A 26,373-nucleotide genomic window follows, 5' to 3' on the forward strand; every position below is an offset into this window, starting at 1 on the left:
AATATTACCCAACATCATCAACTAATCCAAATGACCAAAATTAAAGACAAACCTCATAAGATGGAGTACGTTATCCCTACCTTGAAATGAAGAGCTCAAATGGAGAAGATGACCAAAATCCAAAGTGCTCCAAATCCGCGATTTTTCAGATTAAAACGAAGCCCAAGCCACCCTCTTTCTTTCTTACAAAGGACTTAGGGTAGAAACACACCTAAACTAGATGAATCCCTAGAGAGAGAGTATGTAGAGAGAGAGAGAGCTCAGATCTAGGGTTTGCAAAACAAAAGAGGTGAAAAAGTGAAGTGTTTACCCGCTGCTGCCTACTGATATAACACAGGCTCGCTCGAGCGAAGGATTGGTCGCTCGAGCGACTAGACACAAGGAACTCTCGCTCGAGCGTAGAAAGCCTCGCTCGAGCCAAGAATTCGAAGCTTCAAGTCTGCAACCCAGAAGCAGGCTCGAACGACAGAATGCTCGCTCAAGTGACGAAACCCAAAACATACACCTCGCTTACTCGAGCGAAGGAAAGCTCGCTCGAGCCAAGAAACACAGCTCTCAGGTCCAGAATCAGATGCAAAAACAAGCTCGAGCGAAGGACTTCTCGCTCGAGCCACCAGATACAAAACTCAACTCTCGCTCGAGCGAAGGAACCCTAGCTCGAGCGAAGGATCTAAAACGCAAAGCTCGCTCGAGCGACAAAGTCCTCGTACGAGCGAAGACACCAAAAACTAGGCAGCAACCATTTGCTCCCAATCACACCAAACCTGTAACAAACCTGCCCAGCACATCCTATAACTCAAAAATAAGGAATCAAATGATGACATCAAGATATATATAACAACAAGCGCCACGGAACCTAAGTCCGGATACAACAACCAAATGGAGAAAGACCGGGGTCGCTATATCACATCACTCATATTATGAAACTGTAAATTTTTTTAGTTTCAAGCAACATATTTCGACACTTAACCCACATTACTCACAGTACAACTCGTCTTATGAAACTGACCAATTTTACAGTATTACTCATATATGCCACATTGTTCCAATGCAGGTTAACGAAAGTGCTTTAACCCCAACTGAACAAGAAATACAGTTATTGCATATCAATCAAATCACATCAACAGACTCTTCAGCAAAGAAACATGACCACAAAAAGGACAAGAAACTGAAGAAGAAGAAGAAGAAACTGAAGAAGAAGAAGAAGAAGAAGAAGAACCTGATGAACAACAAGACAACGATGAAGCAGAAGAAAGACATGAAGCAAAAGGTGATCAACCAGAAGACACTGATGAAGAAGAAGACCAACAACAAGAACAAGAAGAACAACAAACAAACCAACAACAAGAAGTCAATGAACAAAAACTGACAAACCAACAAGAAGAACTCCAGGAGAAATCTGACATATTTCATGCACAAGGTAAACTATTGTCTAATACTAAAGCAAACTACAAAATTTAATTAAACTAACCAAAAAACAATCCAACATTTTTATAGGTCATGACCAACCACAAACACCAACCAAAGATGACGACAAGGACAAGCTCATATCAGCCATGAGAGCACAAATGCAAGATATGGAACAAAAATTCATGGCTGAATTGCGTAAAAAAGAAGATCAATTGAAGGAAATGTCCACCAAAAAAACTGGCAGTCCCCAACAAAGATCAATGGTGAAGAGAATCAAGCACATAACCCAGATTTTGAATACCAACCAATGACAAAAGCCAAAGAAGATACAAGGAATAAGACACAAACTGCTGCTGATGTACCCAAACCAACAGAGGGTACCGATGAAGAAAAATAGAAAAAGAATGAAAAGAAAAAAGAAGAAATCGAAACAGAGACAGAACCTGCTACTAAACCCGAGAAAAAAGAGGGTGCTCATGAAGCAAAACAATAACAGAAAGAAAAGATGCAAGAAGATATTGGCCAAGAGAAAGCAGTTGCTGCTGAAACCAACCCAAAAGAGCATGCCAATCAAGAGAAGACGCAACTTCAAGTATTGGAAAGTGATGATGATTTCAAGGAAGAATCAATCCAAAACAAGCCACTCGTCATTTCTTGCCGCAAAACAAACAACGTTTGGCATAGCTTATCCAAAAAAGACCAAGACCAAATTCAACTTATCAACAACACACAATCAAGTGCTTGTGTCTGGTCTAGCAGCGAAGATGAAAATTGCGTATACTTTTCAGATATATGTAGATTGACCAACAGGGAACCCTTATATGGAAATGTAGGTCTCCAACTGTACAATTTTACAGTTTCTGTTCATATTCAATAACCTATTCCACAAACCTAACACATTCTCATATATAACATGTTTCAGGGCATTGATGCCTTCTCAGAAAAGCAATTGTCACTCCAACCAACCATTGAAGAATTTGAGAAAAATGATCTAGCCTTTGCAAGAAATCCATACGCAGGAAGATCTTACGTTTTCTCAACACTCATCAATGTAAGCAAAACTTAACATACATTTCAACTGCAAAATTTTATACTTTCTTAACATGTCTTACTACATGGTTTTATAACATATTTCAAACATATATATAACTTACAGACTCCACTACAAAACCAAGATCAAGCACTAAGAGAAAAAATGATGGACAACCATTTTCCAGAAACAATGAAAAACAGATATATCAATTTCCCAATCAACCACGATAACCATTGGACAATTGTGGTTTTTGACAATGCTAATGGGATATGGAGACACTATGACTCTTTGAGACCAGCAAAAGATTGCCACAACAAGCACTTTAAAATTGCAAAGGAAATTGTAAGTTAAATAAAATTTCCTACTTAGTTCCATTCCTTTAAAAACATCTCAACTCATCACTATAACTAACAAAAACACCCACTAACTATTTTGTAGCAACAACATCAACTCAGATGGAATAAAGCATTACTCAGCAATCAATGAAACATGTTATCATCTCAAGAATGCGAGACAGTAATTGCATCAATTGAGGAATGCCCACAACAAACCCCACACTCGTAAAATACAAAATCAATAAACTAATCTTCCAATATGCTAAATTTTGCAGTTTTACCTAACTAATTAACTTCATCTAAAACTTTGCAGGAATGATGGTGCAATCGCCGTCTGCAATATTATCAACCAATATATCAACTGGCAACCTGTGCAGAAATCACTTCGACCAACTGTGTGGGTCAAATTTCGAGCAGAAATCGTCAGTCAATTCCTCAATGATGAAATCCGATCTTGGTAACTCGAGCACTACCAAATGTTGACAAAACATACCAAACCATAGAAATAATAAACAAACTTCTTAACAATACAAATATTCAAGTGAACATATCTTTGTACTTTTTTTTTTTTTTTTAACATGTGACAAGTACGTTATATACTTTTGGAAATGATCTTCTTCTGGTTATTATAGTGAAAATGATTGTTGTCATTGATGTTGTTGTTACTCTTCTTCTTGTTATTATTATTGTGCTTGTACTTCTGACTGTTTGTGTACTTGTTTGTGGTTGCATATATTTTCATACAGTAAAGGTTGTTTCTAATAATTCTTCAAACTGCAAAATTATGTAGTTTCATCAGGTTGTTTTTAATAATTCTTAAAACTGCAAAATTATGCAGTTTCATCAGGTTGTTTCTTATAATTCTTCAAACTGCAAAATTATGCAGTTTCATTACTCAAACAAAATTTATGCTACACAATTATGCATCCAATTTCATGACTCAACAAATAGATGAACTACATTTCAAAATTGAAAATAAAACTGCAAAATTTTACAGTTTTCTCGCTATAAAATATGAAATAAATGAATCATGTAGTAAAACTGCATTTCAATATTATACAGTTTCAATAAGAAATTTTCAACAACCTTCTGTGCATTCCATAAAAATAAAACCAACCAAACCCACAAAAAAAAAAACAATAAAAAACAAAACAAATCTGTTACAAAACAACTTCAATAACTAAAAAACACATCAAAAAACAAAAAACAATTCAACCAACTTTATTCATTACTTCCATAATACCAAGTATCACATTTTTTATTATCATAATTCCTCAAATTCAAATACAAATCCAAAAGAATAGACTGTGGCCGCAAATAGTAGCATCGCACGTCTTCTTATTGTGATTCTCATATTTCAAGCACCTCCCACACTTGATTTGCTTCACATTCTCACCCCTAGAAGGTATCCTCTTCTTCTTGTTTCGCCCAGGCTGCTTTTTCGTTATAGGAGGTTTGATAATCGAACTACTGGCACCATCAAGGTCAAATCTCTCACTTGAAGGCACTGGATAAACAAATTCCTTGTATGACTATCTAAAACAATCTACATGAAAAAATGGATCAATGAAATCATACACATCTCTACCACTACTACGCAAAGCATGCACAGCATGACAACAAGGAAAACAATTCAATTGCCATTCGTGGCAAGAACAAGTCTGTCTACCAATATCAACATAAAAAGAAATAAAAGAATGAACCTCAAGCACAGTATCACTAGCAACAATCACATTCCAAGACTTAGCTAGCTCCAAAGAGTCCACCAACTTCTTTTCCATAACAGGACACAATTTCGTAGTCCATCTTTTATATTCACCTCTTTTATTCGACAATTGAGTCATGATTTGAACCCTAATCATATCAACCATACAAGTAATAGGCAGCTCACGGGCCCTACCAATCCAATTATGTAAGACTCGGCAGCATTAGATGACATCTCACCATATCGTTTCCCTCTAAAAAATACATTCGCCCACTTATCATTTTGCAAACCATCCAACATACTATCAACCCTACCATTCCCAGCAATACGCCTCAATTTCTCCATATAATGTTGGAAAGAAGCAACCGTTGGCGCATAAGCACATTTAACTAATATTTTCATCAAACTCAGCTTATAGTTAGTACGAAGTCCCACTAATTTGTCAATCAAATTTCTCTTCAAATGATTCAAGCAATATGCATGATGTGCATTGGGAAAAACCACTGAAAGAGCGTCTAGCAATCTATGTTGACGGTCCGACACAAAGGTCAATCTCCGGCCTGAACCAACACCCTTTAACAACTAACTTAAGAACCACATCCAATTATCTTGATTTTCAACGTCAACAATCGCAAAAGCCAAAGGAAAAAGACCTGCAAACAACATAACATCAAACTGCAAAAATTAGCAGACTCACAATACAATAACACACTGACAAACCAAACCTATACTAACTGCAAATAAATACATACCTTGATTACCATCCTTTGATATTGCTGCAAGCAAATGCCCCTTGTAACGCCCCTTCAAGAATGTACCATCAACAAACAACAACGGACGACAAAATTAAAAGCCATACAAACATCCATGAAATGCCACAAATAACCTCCGAAAACACCCACTACGTTCATCCACATCTAATTCAAACACACTTCCCGGATTCGTTCTCATAGCCGTCTCAAGGTACCATCGAAGTTGGTCAAAAGAAGTTGCAAAATCACCAAACAACCCACCTCTTGCCTTATCAACTCCTAACCATACAACCCGATAAGAAACATCTATACCATATTGTTTCTTCAACTTTTTTTTAACTTCAATAGGACGAGTTAACGGATTATCACTAATATTATTTTGCACAGTATCATACACAAGTCTAGAACCAACCATTTTGCTACAAGATCTACGAGCCACAATCCCACAATATGCACATTATCCAACTTCATTATAAAAAAAATACCGGAATTCATCAACACCCTTCCATGCACAAACCATTTACAACCCGTAGACGACTTCATCATACATTCATCAGTTACTCTTGTTGCATCGTTCTTCAAATAATTCACTACAAAACCACACTTAACTGCATACTTAGCCAATGCAATATGGAACGACGGCACTTCACCTTCAAATTCTTGACCAACACTACGTATAATCCCCTTCCAACTAGCAGACAACAAAACTCTCTCTGGTTCTGGATAAAAACTAGGCAACAAACCACCAAAATCATCACAATAGTTAACCAAAGAACTCTCACCAATTACAGAATCAATCCTACAAGAATTATCATTATCAACCTCCACAATTCTCTTATCACCCACAACAACATCAACAACATGACAACCACTACCACCTATCATTGACAGCATATTCCACAAATTATCATCACATTCAACAATACAATTAGAATATCAATACAATTAGAATATCCAACAATAGAGAAAAACAAACAAAAGTTACCAACACTCAACTCCTTGAACTTCGCACATATTTTCTCAACAACTTCATCATAACTACATCCCTCACTAATCTTAATAGCAACACAACAATTACTGTATTTGCACATTAACATGAAACACCCCTCCATACTACAAAATCACAAACCAACAAACAATTGTTCACAGATTCCAAACTGCAAAATTATACAGTTACAACATATCAGTACCAACACTGCACAATTCACAATTTCAAATTGCAAAATTATACACTTACAACATATCAGTATCAAAACACCAGAATTCACAATTTCAAACTACAACTTCAAAACACATTACACTATACAACAAACAAAATCAACAAAATCAAAATCATTACACTATATCACATACAAATATCAAATAAAATAAATATCAAACAAACAAAATTTATCACAAAACAAAGAACTAAAACAACATTGCCAAGACAAACCAGATATCACGCAAATTTGCCTATCTATATATACATACATATATGTATACACACACAAAGATATATATATATATATATATATATATGTATATGTATGTGTCGACAGATACAAACCAGATACACAGAGAGAGAGAGAGAGAGAGAGAGAGAACGTACGCAGAGATTGCCTGTACACAAAGATTCAGATCGCACAACCAGATCCACCTCACAGCACAATGAGATCGACCACACAGCACAATGAGATCGCCATAACGAAGAGAAATTGAGATCGCAGAGACTAAGATTTGATTTTCTTTTTTAAACGGAGCAAAAATTTGATTTTTCACGTATATATAGATCTCAAAACAAAGGGCAATATAGTCATTTACAAAATACGAAAATAAAAAACGGGACCTCTGGGTATAAAACTTAAAAACTGTGGACCTATTAATCTATTAAAAATATATTGGGATTAGAAGGGAAATAGATCCCCTACATAGGACTACATAGTAATTTTCCCTTTTAAAATCTAATATACTATTAACTAATTTGGGCCCTATTTCGATCCCAAATCTAGGGGCCCAAAAAACCGTCCTTCTTGCCTCTCCCCAGACCGGGCCTGGAATAGGACAATGACCCTATTAAGCCTTGTTTATCAATTTTACTTTTCGGCTAAGAGAAAAAAGGGGGAAAAAATCACAAAGTTAAAAAAAAAAATTTAAATTCAAACAGCTAAAAACAAAAATTGAAATAAGTTCTTGAATTTTTTTTATACAAATAAAAAATATCATTTTTAAACCCATTAATTTTTTTCACCGCATAAAAGAGTCAAAAAAAAAAAAAACTTATTAAAAAAATTAAATCCCAAACAAGGTTTGTATCATTATATCCAATAATATTCCCTCAGCATGAGGTTGGACAAACCCATTCTTTGATTTTTCCTTGAGCCCATAATCTGCCTTCTGTTCCCTCCATAATCCTTTTGTCAAGCAACCAAGTTCCATTTTGACGTACCATATTGTAAGCCCTAACCACGTCATCAAACCTAACAAAACCAGATCAAGCACCCATGTTTTTACTTTAGTTTTTAAGTTGGCATGTAGAGTAGACATTGGTAGGGCGGGTTGAACTGTGAAAGCGGACCCTAAGATCACTTGTGGGCTTTATTTGATGGGTTCGGACCAGATTGAATGATGAGTAAAAATTGAGCTCGAAAGCACAATTGATGGGTCGTATGTCACAGACTAACAGGTTGGATTCATTATCTTAACCCAATGAATGAACTAAGATTTAAGGCCTACTATTTTTTAATTTTTTCTGTATTTTTTCATTTTTCCCCCCTTTCTTTTTTCATAACTTTTGACCGGCTTGTAGGGTGACCCAACGGTTTGCCTCTCACAGTCTAAAAAGTTTATTCCTTTCAGATTATAATTTCCAAGTAGAACCACCATTGAAGACTTCCATTGTGAACCATTGAAGACTTCCATTGGGCACCATTGAATACTTCCATTGTGGGGCTAGAAAATTTCTGGCAAACGCCATTTAGCCAATGGGGTGTACACCAATTTTTTACCACCAATCAATTGGACCCCGTCTTTTTTATTTTTCCTGATAGGTATGCAAGTTAGATATACCAAAACGTATATATTACAGTTAGATTGGAATTACAGTCCAACCTTCACGGTGCTTTCTTCTCACACTCCCATACTACAAAAACTACTTTCACACACACACACACACATATATATATATATATATACTCCTTCCGTCCCAAAATATTAGTCTCTTATTCCATTTTTCATTGTCCCAAAATATTAGTCCCTCTTCAAAAATCAAGTACAAAAATAATATAAATTTCCTATTTTGCCTTTCTTTTAAATTAATAAACAATATAAAAAGTATAATTATGACATTGATATTCCCAAAAAATGTACTATCCAAAGGATAATTTTGGAAAATAAACTTTTTTCAAATGCAATAATTGTACTACCAAAAAAAGTTGGATTCCCCAAAAGGAATCATTATTTTGGGACGGAGGGAGTATGACATAAAATTACAAACAAAACGTCTGCTTCTTAATCTCCCAAACACAAATGTCTTACCATTATAAATGAATTTTCTTATAAAATTTATAACTATGCTCTGACATTTCTATATACATCATCTGGACTAAAATAATACTCTCCGTCAAATGCCACGAACTCTACATTCAACAATTATAAGCATCAACAAAGAAAACATCGCTATTATATTCAACTGAACATTGTTCTTCCACATTTTAGAGTCAAAAACTTGACAAAATCAAATACTTACATATGAATTGTTAAGATCTTACAAGGAAAATCTGTGAAGCGGAGCCCACTTTTGAAGAAAATTATCTGTCTCTACACATTTTGTCCCATTTTTCAATCAAAATGTGTTCATAGGAGAACTGCACTAGAAATTTTATTTTTGAATAATTTTCCTACAATCTTTTCATTGGAGATGGCCATGATTTTCTACGAGGTTCTTAGGTTATACCCAACTGTATCCATCCTTTCCCAAACTATACACAAGAAGACAAAGGTCAGAGAACTTGTTTTACCTCCTAGAATGGAACTTTTGTTGCTAGTTATGTCGATCCATCGTGATTGTGACATTTGGGGTGAAGATGCAATAGAGTTCAAGCCTGAAAGATTTTTTGAAGGAATTACAAAGGTAACAAAGTGTCCAGGCACATTCCTTCCTTTTGGTGAGGGTCCCCGTATCTGCATTGGACAAAACTTTACAATGGTGGAAGCAATAATAGTCTTGGCAATGATTTTACAACACTTCTCATTTCAGCTTTCTTCATCATATGTGCATGCACCTTTGTTATAACACTAAATCCCCAACATGGTGCTTGCTTGATCTTATAAAAAATCTAGGATTTGATCGATCTTTACAATGACAATATGTAAAATGAGGATCTTACAGTTGTGGTTATCATATATGAATAAAATTTAATAGGCTAAATTCTAAGCACTAGTAAACTCAATACAAACCTTGAATTGAATGGCTTACAGAATATAGATTAAAGGGACATGACATGATATTCTATCTCTAAAAAAGTGAGCAAGGATCCTCTAGAGTGATTTTTTCCTAAAGTTTCCTAGAGTGCTACACTGTGTGGTTGAAATTTACTAGCAAGTCACATCAATTTTTCTGATGTGACTTGCCAGTAAATCTCAACCACACAATGTAGCACTCTAAGAAACTTTAGGAAAATTTCACTCTAGAGGATCCTTGGTGCAAAAAAGTATCCTATCTCATATGACTCAGTTGTACGATTTAATATTATTTAAATTAAATCAAATAAATTATGTGGCAGTGAAAACAGAATGTTAGAATATTCAGGCATGCAACCAAAAATAAATTGGTAGTAAAGGGAGAAGCCCTTTAACTATATGGATTGGGTTGGATGGTTTTAAAAGGTGATGAGGTACGGGTGATTTAGAGAAGCAATGTGAACTTGTAATACTCCCTAGGCATGGGCCTAGTCACAGGTGAAGATGATAGACAAATGAGGGATAATACAAATAGTCCCGGTACCGATTCTTGGCTTACAAGAAATACCAAAAACCCAGCTCTAACAAGATATTAGAATTTTAGAAGAATCCAACCCAAAATCAATTTACTTTAGATGGAGAGGCCCATGGACTATTTAAGTATGGATTGTTTAGAGAGACAATGGGGTGTTTGGAACCTAGTTTTAAGGCTAAAATAGTCTCAAAAACAAAACAAAAAAAAAAACCCAAAACCTTTGAACCAAAAGTTTTTCAAAAAAAATAAAAAAAGGCCGGCAGTGGGCTGTCACAGTGACAGCCTACCACTGTCACAGTGACAGGTAGCGAAATTACAATTTTGCCCCTTTAAATTTATTTTCAAAAATGTAAAGTTAGGAATAAATTTGTCATTTTAACTTCAAACATCATTTCAACACATTTTTCAATACACCAACTCAAATAAAAATCCATCTCATCTTCCCAAACACAAAAACTAAAATAACCTACTAAAATAGTCAAAAAGCCAAAAAGCCTCTAAAATAGCCACTTCCCAAACACCCACAATATATAACAAAGCTCTAATACTCCTTACAGATAAACTCATACCTAGTTTTGTTACAAAATTATAATTTTGGAGACATTCAATCCAAAACCACTCCTAAATTATATAAATTAAGGGCATGTTTGTATGGGCGGACTAGATTAGTATTCCCATGACTAATAATCCTGGGATTACGAATTCGTTGGATTATCTATCCTATCTTAACTAAAAGTCAAGTTTAAAATAATTATTCCGTACTTCAATTGTTTAACCAAATATCGGATTAATAATTTTATTGGACTATTAGTCCAATTCCAAGCTCATGTCCACCCAAACAAACATGGCCTAAGTGGTTCAAAAAGGCAATATGAAACAAGTCTCTCAAAGCACCTCTCAAACGAAAAAGCTATTTAGAATATTTTACGTGTTTACATGGTCTCACCATACTATAAACATATTTATATAGGAAGCGATTTAAGATAGCTCAGTAGCAATCTCAATTTTCAGTTATTGTCTGCATTAGCATTGGCATTCCAGGGCACTAAATTGAGTCTTTAAATTGGGTTGGGCCAATGCTGAATTCGGACATTCCGGATCCAGAACTACCTACAAGTCGCTCTTTAGATCGAGTCCATCTGGCAACATGTATTTATAATTTATTTCAAACTCTGGTTTTTTTTTTTGAAAAAAATGGGAACTTACCAATAAGTCTCATATACAAAGTTCAAGACCCATCTAATCCTCAAACAAAACACTTGCACCAATTAGTCCTACACATTTTTAATTGTTACCAAAAAATCTTTTTTTTTTTTTTTTATTTACAGACACTGTTATATCTTACTACCGTCGGACTTTTGTCAAACGGTCACCGGAGACTTGTCGGAATGTTCAACATCACCAGAAAGTCGCTGGAGTATTGCCGAGAAGTCGCCGGAGTATCACCGGAAGTTCACCGGAGTGTTAAGAACGTTAATGGAAGTCGCCGGAATGTTCAGAACGTTCACTGGACGTTAAGAACATCACTGGAGACTTACCGGAATGTCTTGAATATTGCAGAAAATAAAAATAAATGGAGAAATTAGAGCAAAAAAAACATAGCAAAATGTGTTAAATATTGATAAACTAAAAGAAAAAAAAAATGAAACGACAAAAAACAGCAACAATGGGAAAAACATAAGCTATTTTTTCAATTTTTGTAAGGTTTAAACAAATAATTTCCAATATTGATCAAACTGAAAAGTAAGTTTTGAAATTGTAAAATGTTACAGTTTCAAAGCAAAAATCTATTAAGCATTTATCTTTATTAATCAAACTGAAAAACATGTTATGAAACTGTAAAATTTTACAGTTCTAAAGAATGTTATGAAACTGCAAAATTTTACAGTTTTATACCATGATTCATTCCAGCACCAAAAAAATTTGAAACTGCAAAATTTTACAGTTTTAAACCATGATTCATTCCAACACCAAAAAAATTTGAAACTGTCAAATTTTACAGTTTTCACTGCCTGTAACTAAAACTCGAAAATTACTTGTTCAGAACTTGAAAATTTTCTTCATTAGAACAAAAAAAGAGAAGTGTATAGAAGAGAAAATGTAGAAAAAAAATAAGAGATCGAAAGAGAAAGGCGGATATAGAGAGAGGATTGTACTCCAGCAACTATTTTTTGTTTAGATCTAGCCAAATCTGAAGTAGATCTACTCAGATATGATGTAGATCTACATCAGATGTAAGTAGATCTACTCATCTTCCTCGTCGGAAATATATCTTCTTCGCCGTCGGTGAAGGTGAAGTCATGAGTTGATTTCGATGATTGGTGGTTACCAGTGAACCCCCATTAATGGAGAAAGACGTGATCACCGGTCGTCGTCAATGACAAAGAAGATGAGAGAAAAATGCAGAAAAAAATAGAGAGGGGAAAACGTAAAGAGTGAGGCGAAAAGCACAGAGAGAGAAAGAGAGGAGAAAAGTAGGACTTTTGAATCTACTCAAAAAATTGTTAGATTAAATAATGTACACATATTTCAAATAGAACCTGTGAGTAATTTTCCCAAAAAAAATTAAGTTAAAAAAATGAAATATTAATTTTAAATTGAATAAGCAGAAAACACAATTAGTCACAAGGGCGGTGGAGGCTTGTGTGTGTGATCTAGCCTAGATTGGCTAGCCACTCTTCATTTGCAAAACCTAAGTGTCCTTTATAGCCCAAACCCAAGTCCATTGATGTTCTATATAAACACTGCAACAATGTGGGATAGACTAGTTTACCATTCTTTAACCAATATCAAATGTTGAATTAAGAGTCAAATTCTCATTCACTTCTTAATCGTTTTGAACAAACAAAAGTTTATTGTTCAACTAAACAAATGCAAACCCCTCATAAAAAATGAATGATTGATAAAATTTATCAACTACTGTGACAGTTATAGGTACATACCATATGCACCATTTTGGGGGTGAATAGTTTCACTTCTCATATATTTGAATAATGTTTTAGTAATCCAATTTGGATATCATATAATATAATGTGACATCTTTCATATACCCATCACCAATCACACATGTAAGCCCATTAAATAATGTAGTCAACTGTATATAAGACATCACATCTCATATATTTGAATAATGTTTTAATGATCAAATTTGGATATCATATAATATAATGTGACATCTTTCATATACCCATCACCAATCAATCACATATGTAGAGCCCATCAAATAATGTAGTCAACTGTATATTAGACATCACATCAAATAATACTTACATTATATCAAAATATTATCACATAAATAATGTTCCAAAAGTTATTGCAGCTCCTGCTTTGCCCTGGCACCGCTCAATTTTTAAATCTCAATTTTTAAATCTGAAAGCTTTATTTATGTCAACAAACAATACTAAATGATTTGATGATTAAGACTCTTTGATGGTTCCTTATTGACAAAAGCATAATTAAGACAATCTAAAAAGGAAATCAAGAAGACAAAATTTTACACCAAATTTGAGTAAAAAAAAATCAATTTTCTCAATCTGATATGACTTGCTCCAACCATGCATCAAAAGGGAAGGGTCGACCAGTAAGGGCAATTTTTTTTTTTTTTTTTTTACCTGTTTGAACCTTTTTTGACCGGTTTGAACCTACCATTTGAAAGGGAACCGGTCGATCGGTGGGTCAACCGGTCGGACAACCGGTTGGTTGACCAGTTAGCCCACCCCAACGGTAACGCACAGTGAAATGGTGAAATCTGGAGTTTGTTCTCACTTTGATGAATTTTTTGTTCCATTCTCATTTTGATACCAATTTGGTGAAACCATTGGAGCTCCAAAAAGTGATTTTTTCACCAAAATTCAAATATGATGCAAAGTTTGATGAACCGTTGGAGATGGTCTAATAAAAACCAGAAAATGAGAAGTCAGCTATATTTGATTTAATTTTCAAATTTTGTTTCTAATTTTTTTTCTTCTAAAATTAGTTTGGTAAAAAAATAAAATAAAATAAAAGAGAACTCATTATTTTCACTCGTGATTCTCTTTTTTGGTGTGGAAACAATTTTTAAAAATTTTAAAATATTTTATTTTTATCATACTAGTTTCCAATTTTTAAAAAAAAAATTAAAAATAAATTCTGAAAACTCAACCAGATAGAAAAGTCTTCACAATTTTTATCCTATTCTACAATTTACTAATCTAGGATTTCCTTGAATCCAGGAAAGGGAAATGACTAAAGTTTTATAAATTCAAAATTCATCTCCCTTACCCATAAACTAATATATTTTTAATTATTATACACCAGGTCAAATATAAGAAAGAAGTACTTTAAATCAAGGCATATAACTAAATTAGAATTTAATCTAAATCATCATTCTAATTCCCAAAAATCCTTGGCTCCCATCAATCACTCCAACCATTCAATTTTTTTAGTTTCCCATAAAAATATGTTAATATAACTATTTTTAAAATTTTCAATCATAACATGTATATGCTTATTTTATTTATATAAAGGAGATTATCCAAATTTTGCATAGTCCAAAATAATTTGATATTTTGTTATAACGTCTATGGTGTCAGCATTTTTTTGCAATTAACAAATATTCAATCTCTCACTTTCTATTAGTCTAATATTTCTAAAATGAGATTGAATATATATGAGATTGCATATATAGAACACCATCCTGCCACCACTATCACCATTCCCTCTCCACCCCAACTCCATGCCACAATGACGACTTGAAAACCACAACCAGATTAAACATATTCTTGAAAGTGATCTTTATTGCCAACGAATTTCATTACAAAACTTGGATTAAACTACTTGGGTAAATTAAGGGCTGGTTTGGCAAGTTTCAAAAAAGTCAAAAAGTCACTATCCTATTTAAGTCACATCACCTCTCTAATACATCACTTCAAACTCAATCCAAACTCAACCCATATTTCATAAAAAGTAAAAAAATACACTTATTTAGATCATCCCAAATAATCCCTAATTCTTAATAGGGGTTGTGCTTCAGACCCCCAGTGACGTGGCGCACTGGGGTTGGCCGAAAATCAAAAAGAAAAAAAACAATTTTTTTTGGGCCAATAGGAGCCGACCCCCAACACTCCAGCTGGGGGTCTAAGGCATTTTTGTTCTTAATAGTGGTTGAATCTGTCGTTCATTCATCTGATGTGACAGTTTTTTAAACTAATGTTTAAAATCAATCACATGAGATATTGGTTGGTTGCATTGTTGTTTGATTTAATGCCTAATTGAAAACTGTACAAATGTTTGCGTGTAAATTTGTTGAAATATCCATGTCTTTAAATTTAGAGCTGATATTTAGGCTTAATTTGGGAAAACTAAATAAATCTACACTTTTTATTTTTTTTAGGTCACATCAATCAACATCTCCTCTCTACTTTTCTATACATCTTTTTATAAAAAGTAAAAAAATGTACTTATTTAGAACATCCCAAACAATCCCTTAATAAGTGTCACACTTGACCGATTAGTTTCCAATTTTGACCTTCCAAAATGTTGGCTCATACTCTATTCATGGATGACTGCTATTTTAACGTTGGGGGGGGGGGGGGGGGGGGGGGGGGGGGGGGGGGGGTTTAAAGATCAGAGCCAACTAATTAATGATTGAGTCAACTAATTAAGTAGTGTCCTAAGCTTGTGTTGAAAGTCTTTATTCTTTTGCCTAGGTTTTTGTTTGCTGTTTTATTTGCTAGTTTTTAGTTTGTTTTCCTGGTGTTTTGAGGATGTTGCTGTTTGTAGTGACGCCTTTTAGGACTGGTTCTGAACTATGTTTTATATTTCTTCTTTTGATAATAAAATTTTTATTTACTTACCAAAAAATAAAAATAGTCATATAATCATATCTTCTTTCATTTTTTATAAATGTCATACAATCATATCCTAATATCACAATTCCTCAAAATAAGCCTACACTCTTATTAACGTTTTTTCCCAAAAGTCAACTCTCTAGCCCCTCTGTATCTATTTTTTTATCAAGCTCATGCTTATCTAATTTAATTAAATAATGCATCCTCTCTCTTTCACTCAGATTTTTTGCATAAACTAAATATACCCATCAAATATCTATACATATTTCTAATCTCTCATCATATGTCAGTCAACCAAATAAATTGTTCTCAAATTTTAAAATAAATAGATGAAATCATTCATATAAATTAAATTATTTTACAGATTCTTGTTTAACATATTGTGTTAATTATATTTAAAGATTATTTTTAACAAAGAATCTTTTAGCCAAAAAAAATTGCATCTAGAACTTGAAAAATATTTTTTGATTTCTTAAAAAAAGTTGCTTCCTAAATTAATACAGCAACTTCGTTTGTACATACATTTAAAATATGAGACAAATGACCCATATCATATATGTTTTATTTTTTTAGATTTCATACATCAAATCATATTTTTTTTCAATAATTCTTTTTTTTTTTTGATTCATATTCAATAATTCTATATATACGTCCAGGCATACATATAAATATTTTAAACCAAATTATTACATATATTTATTTAAATTACATTTTATAGTGGGATAATGCTACAATTATTTTTTTGCATTGAATATGTCGTAGCATACTCTTTATAATAGTTTTCTGAACAAGTTCAAGTTTAAATAATAATTATCAAATTAAGCATTACGTGGCGTGCCTAGGACTACTAAATAACGGAATTCTCCTTAATTTTACTTTTTTTTTGGGTCAATCGGTGGAAGAATATTTACAAATATCAAAAGATTATATTAAGCTGGACAATCAGTCCAACAAGAAAAACAAGCCCAACAATAACAACCATTACAAGAAAAAGTCCATAATAGGAAATAAATAACCAATAGTTGCCTACGACAAGAATTAACCCTGACCTTTTAGTTGAGAGTGTACAAGAGTGACCCGTAAATAACTTCTCCATATTGTTTTTGTGACAATGATGACAGTGATCATATGGTCCAGAGTACATCTGTACAGCATCCTATATATACCAACCTATTGTGGAACATTTGCTAGATAATTAAGGTAGTACTGGTAGTGCCCAACATGGAAGTAACAGTAAGCTCTATTGTTACCTCCATTGCTTTGGTAACTTTCCTAACATGTGCATGGAGGGTAGTGAACTGGGTGTGGTTGAGGCCAAAGCAGAAAGAGAGGTGGCTGAGAGAGCAAGGTTTCAAGGGAAATCCATACAAACTGTTGTATGGAGACACCAAAGAGATGATATCAATGATGAGGGAATCAAGATCCACATCCATGGATTCATCCTCAGACGATCTTATCCCACACGTCCTACGGTTCCACCATCATAACATCAACCTTCATGGTATGTCTCATGTACTTTAATTCAAATTTCTTTACTTTCATGGGTGCAAGTTTTTTCAGTGTTTGGTACAAATCCTTCTTGTGTATCAGACTTGCATCCAAATCTTTTCTATGCGTAGTACAATTATTTTTGTATTGTCCCACTGATAAGCAATTGTCCCTAAATTATACTTGGTTCCTTTTAGGTTTCAATGTTTTCTTAGTTTTTACCTGGAGTTTCTTCTTCCCACTTTCATTAACGTTTTTAATTTTTCTCAACTTATTCTAAAAGCTAACGTCCGTCCAATTTCAGATGAAAAATGCGACATTATCTGCTACATAAGCTTTATGTATTTTTTACCCTATACAGTATTACCATGTTGGCGCTACATGGAAATAGGAAAAAATTACAAAGGTCATGTGCCGCGTGTGGGGGGGGGGGGGGTTATGAATTGAGAGTCAAAGTGAGAAAAATGCTGAAACTTAAAGGGGGTAAAGCCTTTTATCCTATTACAATTATTTAAGTATATATGTTGTCTTCCACTAACCTAATGAATATTGGTGAACTGTCGCACTGAATTACTATTATACCCAATATTTACAACTAACTAGGAGGACTTTTAGTATTAGTTATGAAAATTGGTATCTAATTTTGTCTTACTAATGCAGCCATAAGTATAGGCAAGTTCCTTTATTTTCTATATTTGGTTGTTTTCTATTGATTGTTACATGACCTTTGAGTATGTTTTACCCTATAGACTCTCAACTAAGAGATCAAAGGGTCATCAACAAAGATTGAATTGGTTGTTTCTTCTCTATAAGGGGACTCTTTCTTATGTTCTTTATTTTTTTTTCCCTACTTCGGAGCTCTTTCTTATATTGATATGATATGTTGAGCTTATAGGTAATATACGTTGTTGTACTTTCTTAAATAGTTGATTGTCTAGTTTGATATAATAACTCTTGAAATTTGAAAATAATGACAAGACAAAATATAATAATTTTCAGGTAAACATTACTTCCAATGGCTGGGCCCAACACCACAAGTAAGTATTGCAGATCCTAAACTGATAAAGGAGATCTTGTTTAACTATGAAGTCTTTCATAAAAAAGTGCAAAACCCACTTGCCAAGTTCCTAGTGAGAGGGGTTTTGATGTGTGAGGGCGAGAAATGGGCTAAGCACAGAAACATTCTCAACCCAGCCTTTCATCTAGAAAAGTTGAAGGTAATTAATCTCTAATCTCGGCTTTTGTTTAAACACAATTGGATGCATATATAATATGAGAATGTGTGTTTGGATGAATTTTAAAACTTTTGAGAAGAGCAAAATTTTTTTATACCTAGCCATTGATTTTCCTTTGTTATCCATTTGTTTTTTCATTTTTGTTTAGGAACAACAACAAAGATTAAACCCATATCCATCCATTGTGTTAACACGAGTAACTATTCAATAGTCCCAGACAACCGCGTGGTATTATTCGCATAGTGCTCCTAATTAATGACATAGCGGAAAATTTCACTAGTGAGACAATGTTAATCCATCTTTATTAGGTAGACGAAAGACAAAGAATAAACTACTTAGTGTATTTTTCTATTCCTCATTTGTTGGAAGCATTAAGTAATAACTCATGATATTCCAAGACTACTAATAATTTTTTGTGCTAACAGTTTATTATTGCGCTACAATTGTTTATATTATACCCAAGACTAGCAACTTGAGTTTCTCATAATTGTTTATTGAACCTCAACAATGCCTCAACCTAAACTTGATGCCTTCTTGAGCTGTGCTTAACTATGTCTTTGATGTTTGTTATATAGCATATGGTACCAGCAATGTGCTTAAGTTGTTGTGAGATGATAAGCAAATGGGAAGTGCTAGTCTCAGAAAAAGAGTCATGTGAGGTTGATGTATGGCCTTATCTTCAGAATGTGACAGGCGATGTGATTTCTCGGACAGCATTTGGTAGTAACTATGAAGAAGGAAAAAAAATATTCCAACTCCAAACTGAACTAGGTGACCTTATAATCCAATTCGCACAGTCAATATACATTCCAGGATGGAGGTATGTCTGAAATATATTTATTTATATATATTAGTACTATTGCATTACAATTTCAGCTACTTGCCAATTCTAAGTTACTCTACAAGTATAATTAGAATTACTTTTTTTCTTTTTATCAACAAAAAAGTAATATTTTATTAATGATAATAAAACATTTACAAAAAACACAAGTGAGAATTACTTTCTTTTCTTTTTCACCAACCTACTCTAGAAAATTATTTTCCTATTGTTGAGCATGCATTTTGTATTCTACAGTGCCCATACAATCTTTTAGTTTTTCTTTAATACAATGTCTTTAAATTCAGAATTCACCAAGAATCCAATGTGTGAAATTTTTTAATTGTATTGGAATTAAGATTTCTAGATTGAAAATTGAAAAATTTGTGGGAATTCTAGGGAGAGAGTAACAGAGAAGGGTTGGCTTGCAAAGAGATGAAAGGGAGTTTGTACTTTTCAATTGATGCAATGGAATATTTTTCTCTCTCAAAATCTCTATTCATTTTTCTCTTTGATATGTGCGTGCAATTGTGTTCTTTTTTTAAAAAAAAAAGAAAATTTTAATAACTCAATAATGAAGTACATCAAGAAAATAAGGATTAAGAAAAAAGTTTTATAACTAAGCGGCATATCCCAACTAAGTTAACACACATACCTTTAGCAAATCTTAAGCTTCTTCCAGAACCCCACGGCATGGAACTTCAAGTTGGCAACTACAACCCAACAGTAATTGTGCTTTTGTTTATGTGCACAAGTGTGAATCACAACACATACCTAATATCTTCATTTACATAAAGATTGAATATAGGATTGTAATGTAGACTAGCATTTTAATAGATATTAAACTAAAATGCTAAAAGCATTGATTTTCATATTTTCAAACCAAAAAAAAAAAATTTTAACTAAAAGCTTAGTTTCATCTAGAAAAAGCAGAAAAAATTCCAATGCTTGAAGAAAAATACTTATATCTGCCCACTTGCATATGATGCTTCATTTTGTTTTAAAGAAAATAGTGGAACTTTGCTAGTCTTTCCGTCCCAAGTAATGCCAATCACAAAGGTTGAACTTATTTGAGTCCTTTTTTTACGTCTTCATATCACTGAGATTTACTTGATTGCATGTAGGTTTCTACCAACAAAGAAAAACACAAGAATGAAAACAATCTATAATGAAGTGAGAGCTCTACTAAGCAATATTATCCAAAAAAAAGAGCAAACATTGAAGGGAAATGATGGAGATAATGACTTGTTAGGAATACTATTGAAGACAAATTTAAAAGAAAGTCAAGTACAGGGAAACAAGAAGAACATCAAACTGACAATGGGAGAGGTAATCGAGGAGTGCAAGCTATTCTACCTTGCTGGGCAAGAGACCACCTCAACTTTGCTTGTGTGGACAATGATCTTGTTGAGTAAGCATCAAAAGTGGCAAGCTCTAGCTAGAGAAGAGGTTTTAACAGTATTTGGGGACAACAAACCAAGCTATGAAGGGTTAAATCAACTCAAAATTGTGAGTGTTTTCTATATAGATCAATTTTTTGAAATTTTTCTCAAATTAGTAGGATTGACTACCGCAACTATTTTTTAGCCTCTCATAAAGGGAGAGTGAGAATTTATGAAGTACCGACACTTCAAAACAAGTGCCATATCCATGTTGGACAGATGGACAGTTCAGGGACACATATGAGGCACACCACATGGATGCGTGTCCTATTATTTAATTAATTTATTTTCAGGAGACACTAAAAACATGGCAAGTTGTCTTTTTTTCAATTTTATTTAGTACTTTTAATGAATGTTGAATGTTTATTATTTTTTTCTTAGATTTAAATATTTAATAAATCATCCATAAAAAAAGATATAAACTATAAGTGTTAATTTAAAAAAAAAATTTAATTAAAAAAATATAATTAAAGTTAATTTTTGTTAATATTAATTGTTTATAGATGTAATATTGTTCTAGATAATAAATAAAAATATATGAAAGTATATTTCATTATTGTGTCCCCGCCGTGTCTGTGTCCCCATATTTTAAAATCGCCGCATCCTGTGTCCGCATCCGTGTCCATATCTATATCCATATACGTGTCCGTACTTCTTAGGTGAGAATGGACTGTGAAAATGCTAATAGGATTGATTAGTGATGAAAAAGAGGAGTAAGTGTTAAGTAAATTGAAACCTTATGAGAGCCCAATGTAATTATGCTGAAATTGTTGGACTCGATGTATTTCCTTCAAGCTTAAAAAAGATATTAGAGTAATTTACCCTAATAAAAAATAGTGGGCTAACATTGATTTCCTTGGTCACATGACATTTAAAAAAACTAAAGCTTTCCAAGGAGGTGATACTCGGGAAATATGCAACATTTTAGTAAGATCTACAAAAACTTTTTTTTTTTTTTTTAAAAAAAATTGTGAAGAAAGAGATTTTACTAACCCAAAATAAAGAAATACTTTGAGATAATAAAAATTTGGAAGAAGATTTCATTTCTACATGATATATACCAACCATGTTCACACACACTTAAAGCAATTTACAACCTCTCTCAAAACCCCCCAAAAAAACACTTACACAGGTTGGCATATCAACAAAAATCTAGGCACATAAACAAGGCACCACAGGAAGAAGACTTCCATGAACATATACATTGCAACAAGCACAGGACTAGCTTATTCATTAACATATTACATAAGCAACATAACCAAGAGTGACTTTTTTGTTCTGTTTATTTTTTTATCTTATAACCCAGGACAACCCCTTTCAAGTTTGATTAACCCTTTTCAAGTTAGATTAGACAAGCCCTAGGCAAGCTCTTAAGAGGGGCCCTTTCACATATTTACCCTCAAAACAAAAGTTTGGGTAAAATGGTACAAACAAAAATAAAAATTAGAGGCTACTCCATTAAGGCACACAAATTTGAGCAAACCAAAACAGAGACTAGGGCACACAAATTAGGACAAATAATATGTTTTCAGAAACTAGAGCCCAGCAAAATCAGAGATTTCCATTAAAGCATATAAATTAGAGATTATTCCATTAATGCACAAATATTAGGGCACAGAATTAGAGATTAAATTAGGGCAACAACTATGTTCTTCCATTAAAATCTGAGAGAGAGAGAGAGAGAGAGCACTCACCGGCTGACATGGCTGTTCAAGTCTTCGCTGATGATCGCTAGCTGAGCTTGAGTCCCTGCTCTCGAGTTCAAATATGGCTGACTGAGAGAAGAAGAGTTTGTTCTGGCTCTCGATTCTCTAAGTCCTCGTTTTGGGTTGGGCCCATCAGATTCTCTACTGGGCCCACGCTGAATTTTTACTAATGAATTTGGTGAGAGCCCTATTTTGAACCTGAATTTTGGCCCACCTAATTTGATTAGACATCCAAATCTGAAAATAATAAGATAAGATGCACTATTTTTCATTACTGAATTGAATTGAAAATTGTACCTCTTGTAATTTCATTTATCCAAGCCTTAGGTCCAAATCTTATTCCATTAAAATACGCATTAACTCTCTATCAAATGCCATGAACTCTATAGTCAACAATTCTAGGCATATCAACAAGAAAATCTAACATTACTGAACGTTGTTCTTCTACATTAGAGCAAAGCAACCTATTTGCAAGAGTAAGCTTAAGAAAATAAAAATCGATCACAAAATTGAATAGTTATACGTTGATGGATAAGGTTTTGCAAGGAGAATTTGTTAGTGAAATCCACTTTCAAAAAATTTTATTTGTTCATATATATTTTGTATTTAATTTTATGATCAATTTATGTCTTCATAGCATAACCCCCACTAAAAAAAAAAAATGAATAATTTTTTTGCAATTTTTTCATTGCAGATGACCATGATTTTCTACGAGGTTCTTAGGTTATACCCAGCAGTACCTATACTTGTTCGAACTATACACAAGAAGACAAAGGTCGAAAATTTTGTTCTACCTCCTGGACTAGAACTTTTGTTGTCAGTTATGTCAATTCATCGTGATCGTGAAACTTGGGGTGAAGATGTAATGGAGTTCAAGCCTGAGAGATTTTCTGAAGGAATTACAAAGGCAACAAAGACCCCAGGCACATTCCTTCCTTTTGGTGGGGGTCCCCGTAACTGCATTGGACAAAACTTTGCAATGATAGAAGCAAAAATAGCCTTGGCAATGATTTTACAACGTTTCTCATTTCAGCTTTCCCCATCATATGTGCACGCTCCTTCCCATGTTTTAACACTGAATCCCCAACATGGTGCTCGCTTGATATTACAGAAAATTTAGGATTTGATTGATCTTTACAATGATAATATGTAAAATGAGGATCTTACCGTTGTGGTTTTCATAAATGAATAAAATTTAATATGTTAAATTCTAAGGCCTTGGAAAACTCAATATAGACCTTGTGTAACTTATAGAATATATTGAAGGAACATGATCTTATATCTCTAAAACTATATATGTCCTTCTATCTTTTTATGACTCACAATTGTACTGAGAGGGTAATTTATATGAAAATTGGGCCAAGCTGGGTAATGGGTCGTTATGGGCCACAGTGCGAAGGGCTGAGTAAAAAGGCCATGAAGAATGGGTCGTTATGGGCCACAGTGCGAAGGGCTGAGTAAAAAGGCCATGAAGTTACTCCGGCCCAAGAGAGGTGTAAAGTTACTCCGGTCCCGAGGAGGTTAGCTCGGTCACCATACTAAAAACTTATACAGGTTATGCCGCAGTATGGTTAGCTCGGTCTAAACCTTGCTAAAAGTTAGCTCGGTTTAGACTTACCACGGTTTGTACAAGAGGAACTGAGGTAAGGGCAGTAAAAGGACGAACCGAACTAAAGATAGATCGGTCTGTTCTACGGCTAAGCATAGCCATGCGTACCTCGGCCACATTGGAGTCCGACCATGGTAAAACCATCTCACTTGGTTTAAACAGTGAGGGGGGTGTCAAAGGATAGACATTATTTTTCAAGAGTATGAATCCTAGAAGGACTCTACATGGAGGAGTAAGAGTCTTACTTGGATTGTGCCACACGGAACCTACAAAAGCTCACAAACATCACCTATGGAGAGGTAACACAACTTTGATTCCTGAATATACAGAGCTTTTGTCTACTTGTCTATTTTGCTGACTTAGGCATCGGAGGGGTTTCCGGCACACACCCGCCGGCTAGCTCACGTTTGCATTTTCAGGGAGTAAAGCGACGACGTTTGGAGGAGTGCAGACTTGATCAACAGGATTATACGAGAAGGTTTATTCCTTTCCCGTGGGGTTTCCGGCACACACCCGCCGGCTAGCTCACGTTTGCGTTTTCAGGTAGTAAAGCAACGACGTTTGGAGGAGTGCAGACTTGATCAACAGGATTATACGAGAAAGTTTATTCCTTTCCCGTACAATTGGCGCTGTCTGTGGGAATTGCAGACTAGAACAAGACCTCTTGATCAAGCTTTTCCTCTTTAAAAGTAATGGCGCACAACGAAGATTTGCCATAGTCCACCATCGACAGACAAACACCAGAGAGGGGTGCAAGGCGCGAAGGCCTACCTTCTATCCCTCCCATGGCGGACTTAGAGCCACAGTGACAAAATCCCAGGAGGGATACAAGGGGGAAGAGGCAGACCAACAGCCCCTGTCACTCTCGTTCACGAAGTCCTGACAAACAAAGGCGGAGGATTGATCCTCAAGTTCTGGAGGACCGCATGAAGGAGCAAGATGAATTAATAAGGAAGATAGCGGTAGACATGGAGGCCATGAAGCGCCAGATGAAGGGAAAATGAGTGGCGACAGGAGAGGGGCGCAAAAGCAAGACGCCCCCTCGTCGCTCAGAAGACCGTGGAAGGCATTCCACACCATCACAAGCAGAGAGTAGAAGCCTCAGGACAGGCAACACTCAATCCAGAACCTCCAGAACTTGTTTCTCCAGGTCTGAGAGAACGAGATCATTGAGGTCTTACACAGAAGGAAGTACCTATCGGCCCTCGCACTCGCACCAGACATCATCCAGGCAGACAAAGTTGCCAAGATCGTCCGATTTGCGGAACATGTTGGAAGAAAAGGCACGATGGAAGAAGGATACTAGGGCGCGCAACCCTCGCAGGGTATCTGTCCTTCAGCGGTTGGCTCCTCAGACGCATGGAAGCGTCGAGGTCGGAATGCCGTTGTCACGCCCTGCCTATGAACCAACAGACAAAGCATTAGCAAGGCCGCAGACCTCGCCGTTCGTTTCGACAATTGAAAACGCGCCCCTTCCTTCAGGTTTCCTTCAACCCAAATTCACCACGTACGAGGGAAAGACGGACCCCTACATACACCTAAGCCACTTCCGCCAGATTATGGCGGTATATCGGCAAAACGAGGCTTTGATGTGCATCATCTTCCCATCAAGCCTTGGTGACCTAGGCTTGACTTGGTTCGAAAAAGTTCCAGAAGGCAGCATAGCCTCCTGGGCACAATTGGCGGAGGCGTTCGTCACGAGGTTCAGAACGAACACCAAAACCATGGTGGAGATTGACCAGTTACTCTCCATCGACATGGGCGAAAAGGAGACACTAAGATCCTACAATAGTCGTTAAAGGGAGACATTCAACCAGCTTGGGGACTGCCCCACCAATCTCGCCATTGTACAATACAAAAGAGGCCTTCCAGTCGGAAACAGACTAAGGGACTCAATCACCATGACACCGCCCCTTACCATGGAGGCCTTGATGGAAAGAGTGCATCAGCATATCAGGGTGGAAGAAGATGGCGCCCGTGCCAAAACAAAATCTGGCACGACCGCAGTACCAGATAAAAAGACCACAGCAAAGATCAACGC

The 26,373-nt window shown here is 34.9% G+C and overlaps 1 protein-coding gene, 1 long non-coding RNA gene and 1 pseudogene across 3 annotated transcripts; 2 read left to right on the top strand and 1 right to left on the bottom strand.

Moving 5' to 3' along the window:
• Positions 1-9,552, top strand: part of LOC145798291 (cytochrome P450 72A14 pseudogene) — a 29,173-nt pseudogene extending 19,621 nt beyond the window's left edge.
• A 3,788-nt stretch (positions 9,553-13,340) lies between these two features.
• Positions 13,341-22,937, bottom strand: LOC145797320 (uncharacterized). Of its 2 annotated transcripts, XR_014338705.1 has the most exons (3): positions 22,712-22,854; positions 20,231-20,288; positions 13,341-13,562 (listed from the first exon to the last, which is right to left on the bottom strand). It is a non-coding gene; the product is annotated as an uncharacterized LOC145797320 (long non-coding RNA). The 2 variants fall into 2 exon arrangements; XR_014338704.1 differs by lacking the exon at positions 20,231-20,288 and having other exon boundaries at positions 22,712-22,937.
• On the top strand, positions 16,997-23,937 carry LOC114302716 (cytochrome P450 CYP72A219). The gene is made up of 5 exons (XM_082884131.1): positions 16,997-17,536; positions 18,523-18,740; positions 19,334-19,578; positions 20,700-21,084; positions 23,418-23,937. The coding sequence occupies exons 1-5, from the start codon at positions 17,257-17,259 to the stop codon at positions 23,841-23,843; spliced, it is 1,554 nt and encodes a 517-aa protein (XP_082740257.1). The 5' UTR covers positions 16,997-17,256; the 3' UTR covers positions 23,844-23,937.
• The last annotated feature ends 2,436 nt before the right edge of the window (positions 23,938-26,373 follow it).

The sequence above is a fragment of the Camellia sinensis genome, chromosome 8 (assembly GCF_055761805.1).
Source record: "Camellia sinensis isolate YWXY chromosome 8, ASM5576180v1, whole genome shotgun sequence".
In the NCBI taxonomy this organism is placed as follows: Eukaryota; Viridiplantae; Streptophyta; class Magnoliopsida; order Ericales; family Theaceae; genus Camellia; species Camellia sinensis.

Coding starts and splice junctions, on each gene's coding strand:
- LOC114302716 (XM_082884131.1), top strand. CDS start 17,257: ATGGAAGTAACAGTAAGCTCTATTGTTACCTCCATTGCTTTGGTAACT. Junction 17,537..18,522: donor TCATAACATCAACCTTCATG/GTATGTCTCATG, acceptor AATAATTTTCAG/GTAAACATTACTTCCAATGG. Junction 21,085..23,417: donor GGTTAAATCAACTCAAAATT/GTGAGTGTTTTC, acceptor TTTTCATTGCAG/ATGACCATGATTTTCTACGA.